This window comes from Protobothrops mucrosquamatus, unplaced genomic scaffold (assembly GCF_001527695.2).
Source record: "Protobothrops mucrosquamatus isolate PMUCROS unplaced genomic scaffold, P.Mucros_1.0 scaffold_301, whole genome shotgun sequence".
Taxonomy (NCBI): Eukaryota; Metazoa; Chordata; class Lepidosauria; order Squamata; family Viperidae; genus Protobothrops; species Protobothrops mucrosquamatus.
The window spans coordinates 117,091-135,663 of NW_015386377.1; the positions used below are offsets into that span (position 1 = coordinate 117,091).

The following is an 18,573-nucleotide window of genomic DNA, read 5'->3' on the forward strand; positions in this document are numbered from 1 at the left end:
TAAAAGCGAATATCTGTAGCTCCGAGTTGAACTGTGGTGGGGACTTTGTGGCTCTCGTTTTCTTCCAGATTGCTCGTGTGGAAACAGAGAGCAAAGGCCCACTTCCTTCTAGCACTGGTGATGTTAAATAGAAATAGAATAGACTAGAGCTGGAAGGGGCCTTGGAGGTCTTCTAGTCCAGCCCGCCTGCTCAAGCAAGAGATGTCTGCAAGAAAAACCACCAAGCTCGGAGAGCACCAAGGACCCCCCCCCTCCCAGGCCTGAAATCACACAGCCCATGTTTTCTTTGCAAACAGGATTGAGTAATAATAATAAAGCTGGAAGGGACCTTGGAGGTCATCTAGTCCAACCCCCTGCTCAGGCTGGAAACCCTATCCCATTTCAGACAAATGGCTGTCCAGTCTTTACTTAAAAACTTCCAGTTTTGGCGCATTCACCGCTTCTGGAGGCAGGTTGTTCCACTGGTTAATTGTTCTCACTGTCAGGAGGTTTCTCCTTAGTTCTAGGCTGCTTCTCTCCTGGATTAGTTTCTTCTTAAAAACTTCCAGTGTTGGAGTAAAAAACAAAGCACTGGAACTTATTTTTGAGGGAGAGAAGAGAGAAATTTTTCCATGCTTTCTCTGCTGTATAAAACTTTTCCTGCACCGGTAAAGCCATCGAGATCGTGTCTCCCGTCCGTCCCCCCTTTCTCGGTGTGTGTCTTCAAGCTCAGCCCCCTCCTTCAGCTTTGCAGCGTGTGGATTGTTGCTTCATTTCGGGCGTTGGAGTTTCTCTTCCAGCTGTTCTTATGTTCACTCTTCCTTTCTCTGTACCAGCACATTTTTTTTAGCACTGGTGGTGACAGAGCCGAGGGCCTGATTTGAACGGAAACAAATGCGCTTTTTCGACTCGGCGCTTCGTGGGCTGGCCCTGCATTGTCTCCTCCATCTGGTGGAGAGAATGGCCGGCGGCCTCTTCTGAAGGTTGATGGTCCCTTTGGCTTTGTGTGTGGTGCTGGACAACTTCTGCATCCTGGGAAGAGAGCTGTCTGATCTGGGAAGGGAAACGTACAGCTAGAATGGCATCCTGCCTGAAAAGGGGGGGACGGGCAACTCAGATTTCCTTCTAGCACTGATCGTGTTCCCTAGTTGGGTCATGAAACGTCTGCAAGAAAACCCACCAAGCTCAGAGAGTGCCAAGGACTCCACAGTCCTCCTCCTCCTCCATCATCCCCACTCCCTTCTAGCACTGATGGTGCTATCTAGTTGGGTCATGAAACGTCTGCAAGAAAACCCCCAAGCTCAGAGAGCACCAAGGACTCCACAATCACCCCCCCCTCCTCCTCCTCTCCACAAACCCCTCTCCCTTCTAACACTGATAATGTTCCCTACTTGGGTCATGAAACATCTGCAAGAAAATCCCCAAGCTCAGAGAGCACCAAGGACTCCACAATCACCATCCTCCTCCTCCCCTCCACAAACCCCTCTCCCTTCTAGCACTGATAATGTTCCCTAGTTGGGTCATGAAACGTCTGCAAGGAAACCCCCAAGCTCAGAGAGCACCCCTCATTTCAACCCTGAGCTACAGATATTCTTCTTTATTGGTACACGTATTTACATTTGGTTTCAAATTTCCAACTGACCTCCGCCGGGCTGCGCAGGGACAGCCAAAAGGCCAGTTGCGGCCCAGGGACCTTAAAAAATGCCCAGATCTGATCAAGAAGGACAATCTTTCTGTCTTCCCATAAAGAGCCCTCTTTTCCTTCCGAGAAGTTTTTCTTGTTTTGCAAAACTCTGCTTTTTCCCCCCCCCCCCCCCTCTCCCTTTTTCTCTCTACTGCCGATGGTGGAGTTCCCCTTCCGAGCCGAGAACACGCTCCATTGATTCCTTGCCAAAGCCGCAGGAAAAAGGAAGTTTTCTGCCTGCTTTTGCTCTTCTCGGCTCTTCCCCGCCCCGCTCTCTGCCGGGCAGGGCAGGCATTTTTCTACCTTAAAAGGGCAGCAGATTTCGTGGTGCTGCTGAAGCCTAACCAGAGAGAGGAAACAAAGAGAGAGAAAAAAAAAGACTTGACTAGGAGGCAGAAAATTGTGTGGGTTTTTTTTTTTCTTTCTTCCTTTTCCTGGCCAGGCCTAAGGCTCGTGTCTCAGAGAGTTAGGTGGCTGTCGTCTGCTTAAAATTAGGGCAGAGATGCTCACTTTTTCTGGAGGCGGCTTTGAAAACTGTCCCGTCGTTCGTCGCAAACCTTAACTTTGCTGCAGGGAGATCCTGTTTTTCGGGCAGGGCAAACTCGGTTCCGTTTTTGCAAAAATGTGGCTGGCTCCTCCGATTCTAGGAGAGGCAAGATTCAAAGATGCCAGCTTCCTGGCAGGAGATAAACATGTGAGATCCACATGTGATAAATAGGCCAGAAGGAGAGAAGCAACCTAGAACTAAGGAGAGACATTTCCAGACACGGAGAACAATTAATCACTGGGACGGCTTCCTTCCGGACGTTGTGGGTGCGCTAACACTGGATGGTTTTTAAGAAGAAATTGGACAGCCATTTGTCTGAAATGGTATAAAAATAATAATAATAATAATAATAATAGTAATAGTAATAGTAATAATAATAATAATAATAATAATAATAATAATAATAATAATAATAATAATAATAATAATAATAATAATAATAATAATAATAATAAAGTTGGAAGGGACCTTGAAGGTCATCTAGTCCAACCCCCTGCTCAGGCAGGAAACCCTACACCATTTCGGACAAATGGCTGTCCAGTCTCTTCTTAAAAACTTCCAGTGTTGGAGCATCCACCGCTTCTGGAGGCAGGTTGTTCCACTGGTTAATTGTTCTAACTGTCAGGAAGTTTCTCCTTAGTTCTAGGTTGCTTCTCTCCTTGATTAGTTTCCATCCGTTGCTTCTTGTCCTGCCTTCAGGGGCTTTGGAGAATAGCTTGACTCCCTCTTCTTTGGGGCAGCCCCTGAGATACTGGAAGACTGCTATCATGTCCCCCCTCGTCCTTCTCTTCATTAAACTAGACCTACCCAATTCCAGCAACCGTTCCTTGTATGTTTTAGCCTCCAGTCCCCTAATCATCTTTGTTGCTCTTCTCTGTACTCTTTCCAGAGTCTCATATATAAGGTTTCCAGCTTGAGCAGGGGGTTGGACTAGAAGACCTCCGTGGTCCCTTCCAATTCTGTTATTCCAGATACTGGGGTAAGATGTCCGCAGCGTTTTAAGGCTGATGACATCAGTTGGTGCTGTAGAACTAGCCAAGAATCAGAAATACTAAGTCAGAACAATGGAATTTATTGGCTCTGTGTGTTTGTCTGTGTGTGTGTGTGTGTGTGTGTGTGTGTGTGTGTGTGTGTGTACTTGGCACCTTGACTGGGAAGGAAGCAATTTGCATGCAACTGAGGCCCTTTTAAAGATCCATAACTGTCTCCTTGGGGAAGCTTTGAATCTTGCTAACCAGATGTTCACGTTCCAGATGTTCTTTTGTTATGGAATAACTCGCCTTCCTAATGCAAAGGGCGGCGCGCCTTTTCTTTCTCCTCCTGTCAAAACGGGACCGTTGCAGAAAAACAGGAATAACAAGAGTTGGAAGGGACCTTGGAGGTCTTCTAGTCCAACCCCCTACTCAAGCAGGAGACCCGCTACCATTTCAGACATGAAGGTGTCCCAAAAACGTAAATCTCCTCTGTTTTTCTTCAGTTTATCTGGAACAAGGGCGAGTTTTTCTCCTCCCCCCCCCCCCACAATAGAGTTCTTCCAGATTTTAAATCGTGTAGCAATCCTTAAATCCTGGAAGGCTGAATAACGTGAACTCCTTCCAAAACTGCCGGAGAGGCTCAACATATTTGGGATCTGACTTCTCAGGAAGAACGAGGTCTTGATCCTCTCTGTACCCCTCCCCTTTTTAAAAACATATATATATATATATATTCTTTTTTCTCCCCAACTTACACTTACCATTGTTAGTGGTGGCTTGCATTCCACCAAACCTCCCAAAACCAGGATTTTTTAAAAGCCCGGAATTAAAAATAGATCGGGCAGATTTGGGAAGTGAAACCTTTGAGAGGGGATGTTCTGCCTTATTCTTCCTTCCATATATAGCCATCCAGCGAGAAGATGATTCTGCTTTGGTGCCGATCAGCTTGGAAATATATCCATAAGAGGCAAGCCGTTGGTCCGTCTTTCCAGCCGAGCTTTTTCTGGGCTTGTTCAGGCAGGAAGCTGTGGTTGACCTCCAGTGACTTGTTTTAATTCAGAAAAGGCCTAAGCTTGTTGTCAGCATGAAGTCATGGCTGAGGGTGCAGCCTCCCCAAATACCAGGATCATCCCAGGTGGGAAGGGCCGATGTCCGGAGTGGTCATCCTTGCGGAGGGTCAGTGGCCCAGGGAGGCTGGGCTTGGAAGGCTGTTTGCAGGCCGGTCAAAAGTTGAATGCTGCATTGGCGGCTTTTTTCCTGTAACATTTCAGCCACGGGGTTGGGGCTCCGGCTATGAAACCGGTGTTTCTCAAACCTTGGTAGCTTTGAGATGTCTGGACTTCAACTCCCAGAATTCCCCCATTCCAGCGTGGAAGCCAGCTGGGTGACTTTGAGCCAGTCGCTAGGAGACTGTGAGTTCTAGCCCTGCCTTAGACCGGAAAACCAGCTGGATGATTTTGGGCCAGTCACTAGGAGACGGTGAGTTCTAGTTCTGCTTTAGGCATGAAAGCCAGCTGGGTGACTTTGAGCCAGTCGCTAGGAGACTGTGAGTTCTAGTTCTGCCTTAGGCCTGAAAGGCAGCTTGGTGACTTTGGAACAATCACCAGGAGATAGTTTTAGTCCCACCTTAGCTATGAAAGTCACTGGGAGAGTTTGGACTAATCACCAGGAGACGGTGAATTCTAGTCCCACCTTAGGCCTGAAAGCCAGCTGGGTGACTTTGGGCCAATCACCAGGAGAGGGTGAGTTCTAGTCCCGCCTTAGGCATGAAAGTCAGCAGGGTGACTTTGGGCCAATCACCAGGAGAGGGTGAATTCTAGTCCCACCTTAGCTATGAAAGTCACTGGGTGACTTTGGACCAATCACCAGGAGACGGTGAATTCTAGTCCCACCTTAGGCCTGAAAGCCAGCTGGGTGACTTTGGGCCAGTCACCAGGAGACGGTGAATTCTAGTCCCACCTTAGGCCTGAAAGCCAGCTGGGTGACTTTGGACCAGTCACCAGGAGACTGAGAGTTCTAGTCCCGCCTTAGGCCTGAGTAATCTTTGAGCCAGTCCCTCTCTTCAGCCAACCCACCTCACAGAGTCGTCGTCATGGGGAAAATAGGAGGAGGAAGGACTAGATGACCTCCAAGGTCCCTTCCAACTTCATTATTATTATTATTATTATTATTGTCTCTATTCACCACCCTGAGCTCTCTAAAAAGAAATGAAAATAAAGACAGGGTAAATTCTAATAAATAAAGCGAGCAAAGGCCAGTATTGGGGAATAACTCCCCTCCTAGGCTCGCAACTCCCCTCCGGGCTGCTAGAAGAACAGACGTGGCTTTGGAGAGCTCCTCCTTGCAGCAATTTGCCGTGGCAAGAATGGCAGAGCGTCCCGTGGCCTCCGTAGAAGCGCAAAGCCAACACCTTTCCCCTCGTTGCCCGTCCTCATGCATTGTACCCACCTCCTCCTCCTCCTCCTCCGTTGCTCCTTTGCCGTATCTGCAACCCGGAGGACTCCGTCCCGTTAACAGGATCGCCTTTTATCGTCGCCGTGATTTGTTTTCCAAGGCGACGCGCGAGAATAACCGGGTTTTCTTTCAGCCATCCCCCGGGAGGGTTTCCAGGCGAGGGTGCCTGCCCCGCCGCCGTGCGGGCTGCGGGTTGGCTTGTGTGTCCTGACAACGCACACACACACACACACCTCTTCGAAGGGCGAACCTCCGTAGCAAGCTATCTCAAACGGCTGCAGTGCTTCTCTGCAGGCAGAAATGTTTATGCTGCGGGAGCCGAACGGCTTCGGTTACTTCGCCGGAGTGAGGTCATTCTTGATTCTGGGCAAAGGAGAGGGCGAGAGTGGAGGAGCTTGTGAAGTTTGAACAGCCCTAATGGATAGGACGAATGAGGCAGTCCTCGACACAATTGAGCCCACATTTTCCATTGCTGAGCAAGACAGGGGCTAATTGAGTTGTGCCCCAGTTGTTAAGAGCTTTCTTGTCGCACTTGTTAAAGTGAATGGCTGCCCTTGATAAGTGGAACCCGGCTCCCCCATTGACTTGATCTAACTTGTCAGAAGGTCACAAAAGGGGGTCACGGGACACCCCGGGACCCTCGCCACCGTCACAAATACGAGCCAAGCATCCGGATTTTGATCACGGGACCCGGGGGAAGGCTGCAGTGGTCCTAAGACACTTTTTCAGGGCTGTCATAACTTTCAACAGTCACTAAACGACAGCAGGGGTCTTCAAACTTGGCCACTTTAAGACTTGTGGACTTCAACTCCCAGAATTCCTCAGCCAGCCCTCAGGATTCTGGGAGTTGAAGTCCACAAGTCTTAAAGTGGCCAAGTTTGAAGACCACTGACTTACAGGGTCCTTTTTTTTTAAAGTCCATTCCCGGTTAGATCAAGCCAGTCCCTTCTCTTTCGTTGCCCAGTCAGCCCAGGTGACTCACAACTTCCTGCTATCCTGCTCCTAGATATGGAGTTTCTAGATGGAGGCGATATGGAGACCAACCTCCGTGGCCTCCACGACCATCCAAGAAGGAGCTTCCGCCACCATCAGTTCCCTGACCTCTTTGGAGCCGTCTGGCTAATTCCACAGCTATGCTCAGCCCGCTGGGCCTCGGGCGGACAGCGTCCAGCGGCGTTTTGCAGCTCCAGCCACAGAAAGGCCAAGCTGAAGCTCAGGGTCACAGTTGTCTTGCTAGGACCTTGGAGATCCCTTGGTCTTTTGTTTCCTAATTTGGTCACAGAATGAGCCGAGCTGTCTTGCTTAACCTCCTTTCTTCAGAGGCTTTCCCTTAACATTGTGGAGCAGAAGAGGAAGTGAGAGCTCTGGAAAGATCTGAAATTTAGTGTTGCTTCCTTTGCACTTGGTGTGTGTGTGTGTGTGTTTGTGCGTGTCCTTTGTAACCAAAAAGGTCTGCCAATGGAGAGACGGGTGCTTGGAAGCCTTCTGAAGAACATCAACCGATCTTGTTCAGATGTCTTTGTGGGTAGAGGTAGAAAGAGAGAGGACTAAGATTGGACCAGGCCTGCCTCTTGGAGTCTGTTGTCTTCTCCAGACACAAGTAGATAGTCCAAGAATTAAAGGATTCTTTCATTAAAGGAAATTACAAGAATTAAAAGAGGGTAGGGATGAGGGGGTCTCTGGTGCCCTCTAATAATAATAATAATAATAATAATAATAATAATAATAATAATAAAGTTGGAAGGGACCTTGGAGGTCATCGAGTCCAACCCCCTGCCCAGGCAGGAACCCTACACCATTTCAGACAAATGGCTGTCCAGTCTCTTCTTAAAATCTTCCAGTGTTGGAGCATTCACCGCTTCTGGAGGCAGGTAGTTCCACTGGTTAATTGTTCTATCAGGACATTTCTCCTTAGTTCTAGGTTGCTTCTCTCCTTGATGAGTTTCCATCCGTTGCTTCTCGTCCTGCCTTCAGGCGCTTTGGAGAATAGCTTGACTCCCTCTTCTTTGTGGCAGCCCCTGAGATATCTGAGCTGGCTTGTTTTCTTGCAGATGTTTCGTGACCCAACTAGGTAACTTCATCAATGCTGCTGCTGCTGCTACCTAGTTTGGGTCACGAAACATCTGCAAGGAAACAACCCGGCTCAGAGAGCACCAAGGACCCCCCTCATTTCAACCCCTGAGCTACAAATATTCTCCTTTAAAGAGGACACAGCTGGCTGGTTGGGGGGAAAAAATGTATCAAAGATTTCGTTTGAACTAAAGTTGAACATGTACGATTGCAAAAAGATGTGTTGGTTCTGCACCAATTCTAAGATTATTTTGGGGGCGCTTTTAGAACCAGCCCTAGATGAGGTGGCCCTGATTATGATCCCAAACTGGCCTTCAAGGCATCCAGCAGCTGCTTACGGTTATAACTATGATATGATTAATAAGTTCACGGTTTAGCTGACGCGCCCCACGGAACCATAAATCATGGCTTACAAGCCACTGTGGTTAAAATCGCAGAACACTAAGCCAAACCCAAGCTGGGTGGCTTGCTGTTGTGAACCCAAGGAATATATCAATCAAAAAGCAACCAAGTCCTGTGGTTATCACTTCCTGCATAATGGTCCCCTCATCAATTAAAAATCTGAACCTTTGATCTTGAAAACCTCGAGTGGTCTGAGATGGGGGGGGCCTCTTCGTGGCTTGTCCATGCTTCAACATATGCTTCCCCGCTTCCTATAAGCCAAGATCACGCATTCGGAGCAAACGGCTGCAAATAAGATCCTTCTCACGGAAGCAATTTTTGCGGAAGCCATTGTTCCTTCAGGAGCTCAAGAAGGGCTGTTGACCATCTTGAGAAGGGTCTTCCTAAATCAGCGGTTCTCAACCTGTGGGTCGCGACCCCATTTGGGGTCGATCGGCCATTTCACGGGGGTCGCCAAGCAAGGCTGTCCGCCATTTTTTTTCCCCTTTTCCGGCGGGTGCCTTACCTCCCTTGGGCTGGGCCAGCTGGTGGTCGGCCTGCTCCGTCTCTGCCGCTTGCCAGCTACGCCTCGGCCGGCGCAGCGGGCGGAACCACGCATGCGCGGCGCTCCCGGGCAGGGAAAGTCCTCGACTTACGACCAGTTGGGTAGTCCTCGACTTACGACCGGTTTAGTCCTCGACTTAGGACCGGTTTAGTCCTCGACTTACGAGCGGTTTAGTCCTCGACTTACGACCGGTTGGGGATCGCGGCATTAAAAAGGTGGAGAACCACTGTCCTAAATGCTGGTGTGGTTGCTTGATAGACTCAAGAGCTTTGATTTAACAGTTTCTTACGTGGGTTTCTCTGCCGAGCGAGCCTGTTTCCGTTATTGTCTTGGGCTGGCTTACGTTTCGGTCGCTTGCTGTCCCCCTACCACGAGCAGTTTTAAAAAGGTCAGCGTGGTGGTTAGGCTGGATGCGCAACCGTCAATAATGCAGGAGCAGTTTTAAGTGGAACGTGTAGCAAAGTGGAGGCTTCAAGGTTAAACAGCCAGTCATGTGGTCATGCGAGCTGGCAGGCGATGCCGTCTTGGGAGCTGGCTGTCATTTTTTCTTCTTCTTCTTCTAACAGAGAGGCCAAAGGCCGGCTCAAGATCTTTGCCTCTCTAGAATAAAAATAACGGCAAGGGAACCAGGTTTTTCCTCTTGACCACTGATGGTGCTTCCATCTTCACCCCGTTCTCTTAGTGTAGGCTCCTTTTGCAAAACCCTGAATTGAAAACCCTCAAAAGGAGACTCTTTGTAGCTCAGGGTTGAAATGAGGGGTCCTCGGTGTTCTCTGAGCTTGGTTGTTTTCTTGCAGACGTTTCATGACCCACCTAGGTAACATCATCAGTGCTAGAAGGGCGGGAGATTGGGGGGCGGGGGCGGGAGGAGGAGGACTGTGGGGTCCTTGGTGCTCTCTGAGCTTGGTTGTTTTCTTGCAGACGTTTCATGACCCAACTAGGTAACATCATCAGTGCTAGTCCATATTTGTTGTTAAAGAAATATGGATGTGGCACCCAGGTCAGTCCAAATGACCTGGTTACTTCATCCTATACTAGGAATGCAATTCAAACAGGGGGGCCATACGGTTTTTAAATTGTCACATCAGTGCTAGAAGGAAGTGGAGTTTATGGAGAGGAGGAGGAGGAAGAGTAACTGTGTAGTTACCCAAAGTTGTGGGTTCTTAAATCTGGCTGGTCCAGCTTTGTCCAGAACAAATTTTTCAGGTTTTTGCAGTGGCTGTAAAGACCTTCCCAGGGACGGCCAGCAGGGGGCTCCAAAACCCTGGATTTTGAAGATTTGCTCCTCCCTCCCCCCCCCCCTTTTCTTCAAGCCAACCTGGAGCATTAACTTTATCAATTACATCCGTTAAATTAATCAGGATCTTTCGTCTTTCTTTAAAAGCAGTACAGGTAGTCCTCAACGTACAAGCAGTTGTGTGGGGTCCTTGGTACTCTCTGAGCTTGCTTGTTTTCTTGCAGACGTTTTATGACCCAAACTAGGTAACATCATCAGTGCTAGAAGGGAGGGGTTTGTAAAGAGGAGGAGGAGGAGGAGGAGGAAGAGAAGGAGGAGGAGATGAAGAAGACGATGAAGAACAAGAAAAAGAAGAGGAGGAGGAGGAGGACTGAGGGGTCCTTGGTGCTCTCTGAGGAAGAGGAGGAGAAGAAGAAGAAGAAGAAGAAGAAGAAGAAGAAGAAGAAGAAGAAGAAGAAGAAGAAGAAGAAGAAGAAGAAGAAGAAGAAGAAGAAGAAGAAGAAGAGGAGGAGGAGGAGGAGGAGGAGGAGGAGGAGGAGGAGGAGGAGGAGGAGGAGAAGGAGAAGAAGAAGAAGAAGAAGAAGAAGAAGAAGAAGAAGAAGAAGAAGAAGAAGACGACGACTGTGGGATCCTTAGTGCTCTCTGAGCTTGTTTTCTTGCAGACGTTTCCTTATCCAAAATAGATAACATCATCAGTGCTAGAAGGGGGTGTGGTTTGCTCTTTGTTTCCCTTCTAGCACTGATGATGTTCCCTAGTTGGGTCATGAAACGTCTGCAAGAAAACAAGCAAGTTCAGAGAGCACCAAGGACCCCTCGTGTCAACCCTGGAGCTACAAATATTCTCCTTTATTAATATAACTGGTCGCCCAGTGACTGTTGGAAATTATAAAGAACCCTTCAAAAGGTACTTAACAAAGCATTTCAACCGATAATTCAGTATTGTGTTGGAACTAACCATCGGCCATTTCTGGAAAGAAGACCAGGAAAGTAATTTCCAATCCCCATTGAGGTCTCACAGTGAATACCCAGAAAAATATGCTTGCAACTTCGGGGATAATATATGACCTTCAGGAAAAATAATTATCGTTGGTCTCATGTGAAATCAGCCGTAATGATTGACAGACCATCGTACATGGCTTCGAGTGAGGTGTGAACTCACCCAGTTGTGTTTTATTCATACTCAGGCCATTGCCTTGAATCACACACCAATTAAACAGGTATTGCAAAGCACCAGAAGGCAAGACAAGAAATAGTGGATGGAAACTAATCCAGGAGAGAGAACCAGCCCGGAACTAAGGAGAAATTTCCTGGCAGTGAGAACAATTAACCAGTGGAACTACTTGCCTCCAGAAGTTGTGGGTGCTCCATCACGGGAGGCTTTCAAGAAGAGACTGGACAACCATTTGTCCGAAATGTTAAGAGGGTCTCCTGAGCTTGAGCAGGGAGGGGGTTGGACTAGAAGACCTCCAAGGTCCCTTCCGACTCTTATTCTCTTCCGTTATTCATTGCTGCTTCTCATTTTCTCTAGCAAGCTCAAACAATTTTTCCAAATCTGAGACAGAAGAAACCTTTGCCAAAAAAAAAAATATTGTCCAAGTCTTTTTTCCCTCGGTACTGGAATTAGCACGGCTTTTGCAGAGACTGCGTCCTGCTGCTTTAAGAAACAAACGTAGCTTTTCTCCTTCAGGACCAAAAAATGGTAACTCCCTTCCAACATCTGGGGATGTTTTCAGAAGACACAGCTGGTCAGAAGGGGGCAGAATGGACTCAGCCAGACCTTCAAGGTCGCTCCTCAAATAAGCCGTCCACAATGGGCAATTATTCTCTTTGGGTTTTTTTTTTTAATTTTTGACCTTCCTCGTCGGCAGGTGCTGTTTTCGTAATTCTGAAAAGCCAGCGTCCAAAATAAGTTTCTCCGGCATTTGGAACATGGCTGCGAAATGTTCTGTAATTCCCTAATCCCAGCCTGCCCGCTAAGGGAACACATGCACTGGGGTTTTTGTTTTAGAGAAAAGTGTTCCTTTTTCTTCCAAATCCTGTGCCTGATCCTTCTCAGCCCTTTTGGAGGGCGGGAACCAGCTCTAATCAAATCCCTAGAATCCTTTTTCTTCCAGGAAGACGCGAGTTTTGTGCTAGCAAACACATTTGCATGCACAGTAACTGTTCAAAGTTGCAACAGCACTGGAAAAGGTGACTTATTCACACTTTTTCACACTTAACAACCATTGCAGCATTGCAGCATCCCCGTGGTCACGTGATCAAAATTCAGCCGCTTAGCAGCTGACTCGCATTTATGATGGTTGCAGCGTCCCGGGATCACGTGATCCCCTTTTGCAACCTTCTGACAAGCAGAGTCAAATGGGGAAACGAGATTCTTTGAACAACTGTGTTGCTAACTTAACAATTGCAGTGAAAGAACTGTGGCAAGAAAGGTAAAAATGGGGCAAAACGTTAAACAACTGTCTCACTTAGCAGCGTAAATTTTGGGCTCCATTGTGGTCGTAAGTTGAGGACTACCTGTATTTATTGTTTTAATTTGTACGGCCACCCACTCATCGTGCAAGCCTGCGTTTCAACAGGGGATTAAAAGCCACTGGAAAAAATACAACAGAAAACAGGGGAGATGGCCGCCTACTTGACACCCTAAAATTTGGGGTTTTTTCTGCTTTCTGGAAGACCGTACAGTTTGGGCACTGAGCGATCACGCCCTGTAGAAAGAGCGCCAGTTGGTTGCCTTCCCTGTTCAAAATGTCTTTTCCTGCTCCTTACGGTTTTCAAGGTTTCAAGATAGCATTATTACAGACTCTGTGTGTCTGTGTTTATCCCTCTTCTCCTGCTGATTAGTTTCTGCTGATTAACAGTTAATTGCATGGATTTAGAGAAGGTTTAACTCCGTGCTTTTCAACCTTGAGCAGGGGGTTGGACTAGAAGACCTCCAAGGTCCCTTCCTGCCCTATCATCCTATGAATCTACTCCTTGGTAACTTTAAAATGCGTGGACTTCAGTTCCCAGAATTCCACAGCCATCTTAAAAATGGCCAAAGTAGAGTAGAATAGAGTAGAATAGAATAGAATAGAATAGAATAGAATAGAATAGAATAGTAAAATACAGAATAGAATAGAGAAGAGAGAATAGAATAGAATAATAAAATACAGAATAGAATAGAATAGAATAGAATATGAACAAGACAGATTGGAATCCATGAGCTTTTGATTGCTTCTGATTTTTAATTTTATAGCAAAAAGTCTGTTAAAGTTTTTCACTGGCTAGGGTTTTTTTTTTGGGGTTTTTTTTTTTCTTGTATGACATTTAAACGAGAAGTTTCATGCAGTTTCTTAAGTTGCAGATTTGACTTCTGTCAAACTCTGGGACATTTTATGAACAGCTTTTTTTTAAAACTCCCAGTATTTCGTGTCGCCTGGTGCCTGTATATGCAATCCACCGTGGAGTTAGCTCAAGTTACACATCCGTTGCGGTTTGCCGACTTGAAGTGAGCAGAGCTCTTCTATCTGTCTCCATTCTTCCTTGTATTCTGACTATATTGCATTACATCCACATGCTCTGAACGTTTGAAATGAAAGATAATAAATGCACAGATTTATTCCAAGAAAAGAGCAGCAGAAGAAAGAAAAAAAGGATGGCAAACCAAACAGAGACAGCCCCTCCTCCAATCAATTTGGTGGTTCAGGGCCACATTTTTTTTCTTAGTTTGCTTTCATTTTATTATTTATTCAACGTACGCGAGAACACGACAAAAGAGGCACGCTGGCTGAGGAATTCTGGGAGTTGAAGTCCACAAGTCATCAAGGGAGCCATAGTTCCCCCATGCTGGCTGAGGAATTCTGGGAGTTGAAGTCCACCAGTCATGAAGGAACCATAGTTCCCCCATGCTGGCTGAGGAATTCTGGGAGTTGAAGTCCACAAGTCATGAAGGGACCATAGTTCCCCCATGCTGGCTGAGGGATTCTGGGAGTTGAAGTCCACGAGTCATAAAAGGGCCAAGTTTGAAGGCCCCTGGACTAATTTAACAACTGCAGTGATTCATTTAACCACTGCGGCAAGAAAGGTGACAAAATGGGGCAAAGCTCCAGTGTTTTGCTTAGCAACATCAATTTGGGGGGGGTCTGTTGTGGTCGTAAGTCAAGGACTTCCTGTATTTGGAGGGAACCTTGGGAAAAGATGGCTAAGCCATCTGAGCTTTTGAAATTGAAACCTACCTATTTCTCTCTCTCCTTTCCCAAGCAATGCTTCTGAATTCTCACAAACTGGAATTGTGATGCAAGACTTGGCACGTCCTTTGCCACTTCCCCTTTTTGGGTTTTTGTTTTTTTGTTTTTTGTTCCATTTTCCTCTTGTTACCCTCTTGTTTTTCATTCTGCCTTTACCTGGGCTTCTGGTTGATCTGAATCTTTTCTCCAACCTGATGCCCTACGAGGGGGATTGGGGACCCTATCTCCCAAAGGCCGGTGCCAATCCACCACTGTGTCGGAGAACGAACGGCCCCCCCAGCGTAGATGCTCCCAGAATTGTTTTACTACAGGCTTGCCCTTCAACACACAGTTTCTTCTTCTTCTTCCCTTGCACAACCCCTGCAAGGCCGTAAATATCTTGATTGCACAACCCCCTTTTCTGCAGCAGAGTCATAAAAGAGACCCATGCAAATAAACATGGAAATTTACCCTGGTGTTGAAACCTCCCTGTGTGTTTGTTTTGCGGTATCACTTCGTCCCGTCCATGGGAAAAATAAAACAAATAATAGTTTAAAGATCTGCGCCAGCCCTGGCCATTTAGGTTTTCTTTCAGGACAGTTTAATGCACAAAGGGATTGCCTGAGTGCAATTGGGGGGGGGGGCTTTTGAGAGAAAAGAAATGGATAAACAGAGTTGGAAGGGACCTTGGAGGTCTTCTAGTCCAACCCCCTGATTGAGCAGATGACCCTATACCATTCCGGACAGAAAGCTGTCCAGTCTCTTCTTAAAAGCCTCCAGTGATGGAGCACCCATAACATCTGGAGGCAAGTTGTTCCAATGCCTGATTGTTCTCACCATTAAGACATTTCTGCTTAATTCCAGGTTGTTTCTCTCCTAAATTATTTTCCATCCGTTGTTTCTTGTCCTGCCTTCAGGTGCTTTGGAGAATGGCTTGACTCCCTCTTCTTTGGGGCAGCCCCTGAGATATTGGAGCAGTGCTTTACATTAGAAAAGCGGATGGATGGATGGATGGATGGATGGATGGATGGATGGATGGATGGATGGATGGATGGAGAGAGAGAGAGAGATGATAGATAGGTAGGTAGGTAGGTAGATGGTTGGTAGATAGATATAGATGTAATCAATAAATGATTGATGGAAAGAGAGATACGATAGACAGACATAATCTATAGATTAGATGGAGATAGGTAGGTAGGTAGGTAGGTAGGTAGGTAGATGGTTGGTAGAGAGATAGAGAGATAGAGATAGATAGATAGATGATAGATAGATAGATAGATAGATAGATAGATAGATAGATAGATAGATAGATAGATAGATAGATAGATAGATAGATAACAACGGTGGCAAGAAAAGTCATAAAGTGGGGCAAAGCTCACTTAACAAATGTCTCACTTAGCAGCCAGAAATCTGGGGCTCCATTGTGGTCCTAAGTCCAGGACTTGCCGTTATATATTTATAGCTATTGCGCAAAAACACAGAGTCTGTTGCAGCTTCAGGTCCAATGAAGACGCTCCGCTCTTCCCGTTGCGCAGAGCTTCATGGTCCACTCAAGTGTCCTTGATGCTTTGCAAGGAGCGGTGTGGCTAATCCTTCTGGTTCGTTTGCTGATGGAAACCATCCAGCCTCCGCAGCTCATGTCAACGTTTATACTTTCCCCAAAGCCATTAAGGTTGGCTTGGCAATCTTCTCTCCTCCACTCTGCAGCTGTTGACAGTGTGCTTCATCTTTTTATCGCCCTCCGTGCAGACAGCCTGGTGTTGGGTGGGATGAAGTCCAGGGCTGCTTCCTTGGCGTCCTCTGAGCCACAAGGTGGCAATATTAGCTGCTGAATGAATTCGTCCTTTGGATGCTGGCCCTTTTGGCAAAAGTCAGGAAGTGGTTCTGCTGAGGTTCTGGAGATGGTGGTCTTCAGAGAGCCACGTCGGGGATCTGCCTTCCAGAATCTATTAGGTTGAAACGCAGAGATTGTTTGTGATCTCTGGGGGTGTCCCCTTTGCTTAATGCCTCTGCCTCCCTTTCCAGGAAACCTGCAGGAAATGCCAGGGCCTCTGGAAGGAACACATGAACCTCACCTGTGAACAGCTGGCCGAAAAGGATGACATCAAATACAGGACGTCCATGTAAGTATCCTTAGCGCTGGGACGGGGAGAAGAAAACAAACCTCATCCCATCCAGATGTCAACATTTCCACAAATGTCGCTCTGATGTACTAGCATTTTGCTTCTTGGCCATTAAAGAACGAGGAGCCTGGTCCTGTAGCACAATGAACCAGTGGAACAACCTGCCCCCAGAAGCAGTGAATGCGCCAACACTGGAAGTTTTTAAGAAGAGACTGGACAGCCATTTGCCCAAAATGGTATAGGGTTTCCTGCCTGAGCAGGGAGTGGGACTAGACGACCTCCAAGGTCCCTTCCAATTTTATCATTATTGTTATTATTATTCTCTGAGGGACACAGTCTATTAAAAGGCACACACTTTGGCGCTTTTCCTGATATTTTTTTTTTTGTGCCCTTAGACTGACTTGGCTCTGTTCCTAACTTCTCCGTGACCTGTTGAAATTTGAATAAGGAGACTGGTACTTTTTTCTCTCAACGAATTGGCTTCTTCATTCAAAGTGCCCCTGGGGGGGGGGGCAGGGAGTGAGACAGGGAGGGAAGGAGGAACGAGAGGGAGGAGGAGGGAGAGGAAGCAAAGAAGGAAGGATGGAGAGGAGAGAGGAAGAAAGGAAGGAAAAAAAGGAGAGGGAGGGGAAGGAAGGAAGGAAGGAAGGAAGGAGAGAGGGAGAGGAAGGAAGGAAGGAGAGGGAGGGAGGGGAAGGAAGGAAAGGGAGGGGGAAGAAGGAAGGAAGGGGAGGGAGAGGAAGAAAGGAGAGAGGGAGAGGAAGGAAAGGGAGGGGAAGAAGGAAGGAAGGAAGGAAGGAAAAAGAGACGGAGGGGAAGGAAGAAAGGAAGGGAGAGGAAGGAAGGAAGGAAGGAAGCAGAGGAGAGGAAGGAAGACGGGAGGAGGAAGAGGGGAAGGAAGGGAGGAAGAAAGGAGAGAGGGAGGGCAAGGAAGGAAGGAGAGGAAAAGAAAGGAAGGACAGAGGGGAAGGAAGGAAGGAAGGAAGAACAGAGGAGAGCTGCAGCAGAAGTCAAAATCTCCTCCTTCTTAACTCCAAGCGTGGAAACCTTCCTGCCATTCTGAGCCAAGAGCGGGGGGGGGGGGGAGAGAGATACTCGAAGCCCCCTTCCACTAGCTGATCTATAAGGCACTAGGGCACATTCCCAAAGCAGCCGAGAGGAGAGCAAAAATCTCAGGCAGAGGAGAGAAGCCGAAGGAAAGCTGGTGCAATAGAACAAACCCGACATTCTGTTCATTTGGCCTTGATGCTCTTGAGAGTTATCGGGAGAAAGCGGGCCAAGACTTTTCCCTGCCTGATTACTGGGCTCAACAAGGGGTGCTAGGACAGGGGAGTAAAAACGGTGTCGATGAGGTGCCCGTTGTTTTTATGCCCGTCCTTTCTTCCCCGTTGCCTTGCCAAACAACTTTAGATTATTATATATATAAAAAAAGACACTTTTTTTTTTAAAAAAAGCTTCCATCGTGCTGCTGTTCTTCCGAAAGGTTATATTTATCGAGAGAGGGAGGGAATCTAATAATACACCCGCGTTTTTAGCTTTATTTGTCTGGAGGAGAGAGAGGAAGGAAGACCTCGGTGGGGTGTCCTTTTCACCGAGCCGATGTCTCGCGGCCCACCGCTGCGCCCAGCTGAAACTTAGACAATGAGACTTCCTGTTTGAGCCAAAGGAAGAGGAAGGCCAGCTGGAGCGCTCAGGTCCACCACCTTCCTGCTTTGCTCAGGATTTCCTGTTGGGAAAGACCAGATGGGAATAGCGCCGAGGAGAAGGGTGGACTTCGCGCGGAGTTTATTGTTTGCCCCGAATCACAAAAGGCGATGACCGAAAAAGGAACGCGTTGCTTGTTTAGGTACACCGAGCGCTTGCTTGTGCACCGGAGGCGAATTCCTTGGGCGTCCAATCGCGCTTGGCCCATTAAAGAGTTCCGTTCTATTCTAAATGGGATCTGGGGAAGGGCAGTTGGGCTACTGCCGAGACGAATTGAATTGAATTGAATTAAATTTATTGAATTTATATACCGCCCTATCTCCCTTACGGGACTCAGGGCGGTGAACAGGCGATAATAAAAACCACAATAAATATACGCAAGTTTCTGTTCTAAAATCAAATTAAATAACAGGCCTGCTCTAAAATACCCCATACAAAACCCCCACTGAAACATAATCAAACTACGCCAGGCCGGCCGCACGGAATAGATGGGCCTTCAGGGCTCGGCGAAAAAGGCGCAGGTCCGCAACTGTACGTAGGTCGGGGGGGTAGGTCATTCCAGAGGGCAGGAGCTGCCACAGAGAAGGCTCTCCCCCTGGGGGTCGCCAGCCGGCATTGTCTGGCCGACGGCACCCTAAGGAGGCCCT

General features: G+C 47.5%; 1 protein-coding gene across 1 annotated transcript in view; it reads left to right on the forward strand.

Moving 5' to 3' along the window:
• The window catches only part of RNF216 (ring finger protein 216), a 44,261-nt gene that overhangs the window by 15,912 nt on the left and 9,776 nt on the right, over window positions 1-18,573 (forward strand). The window contains exon 13 of the mRNA XM_029287328.1: window positions 16,125-16,222. Coding sequence (XP_029143161.1) covers window positions 16,125-16,222 — 98 coding nt within the window. The remainder of the gene's footprint in view (window positions 1-16,124; window positions 16,223-18,573) is intronic.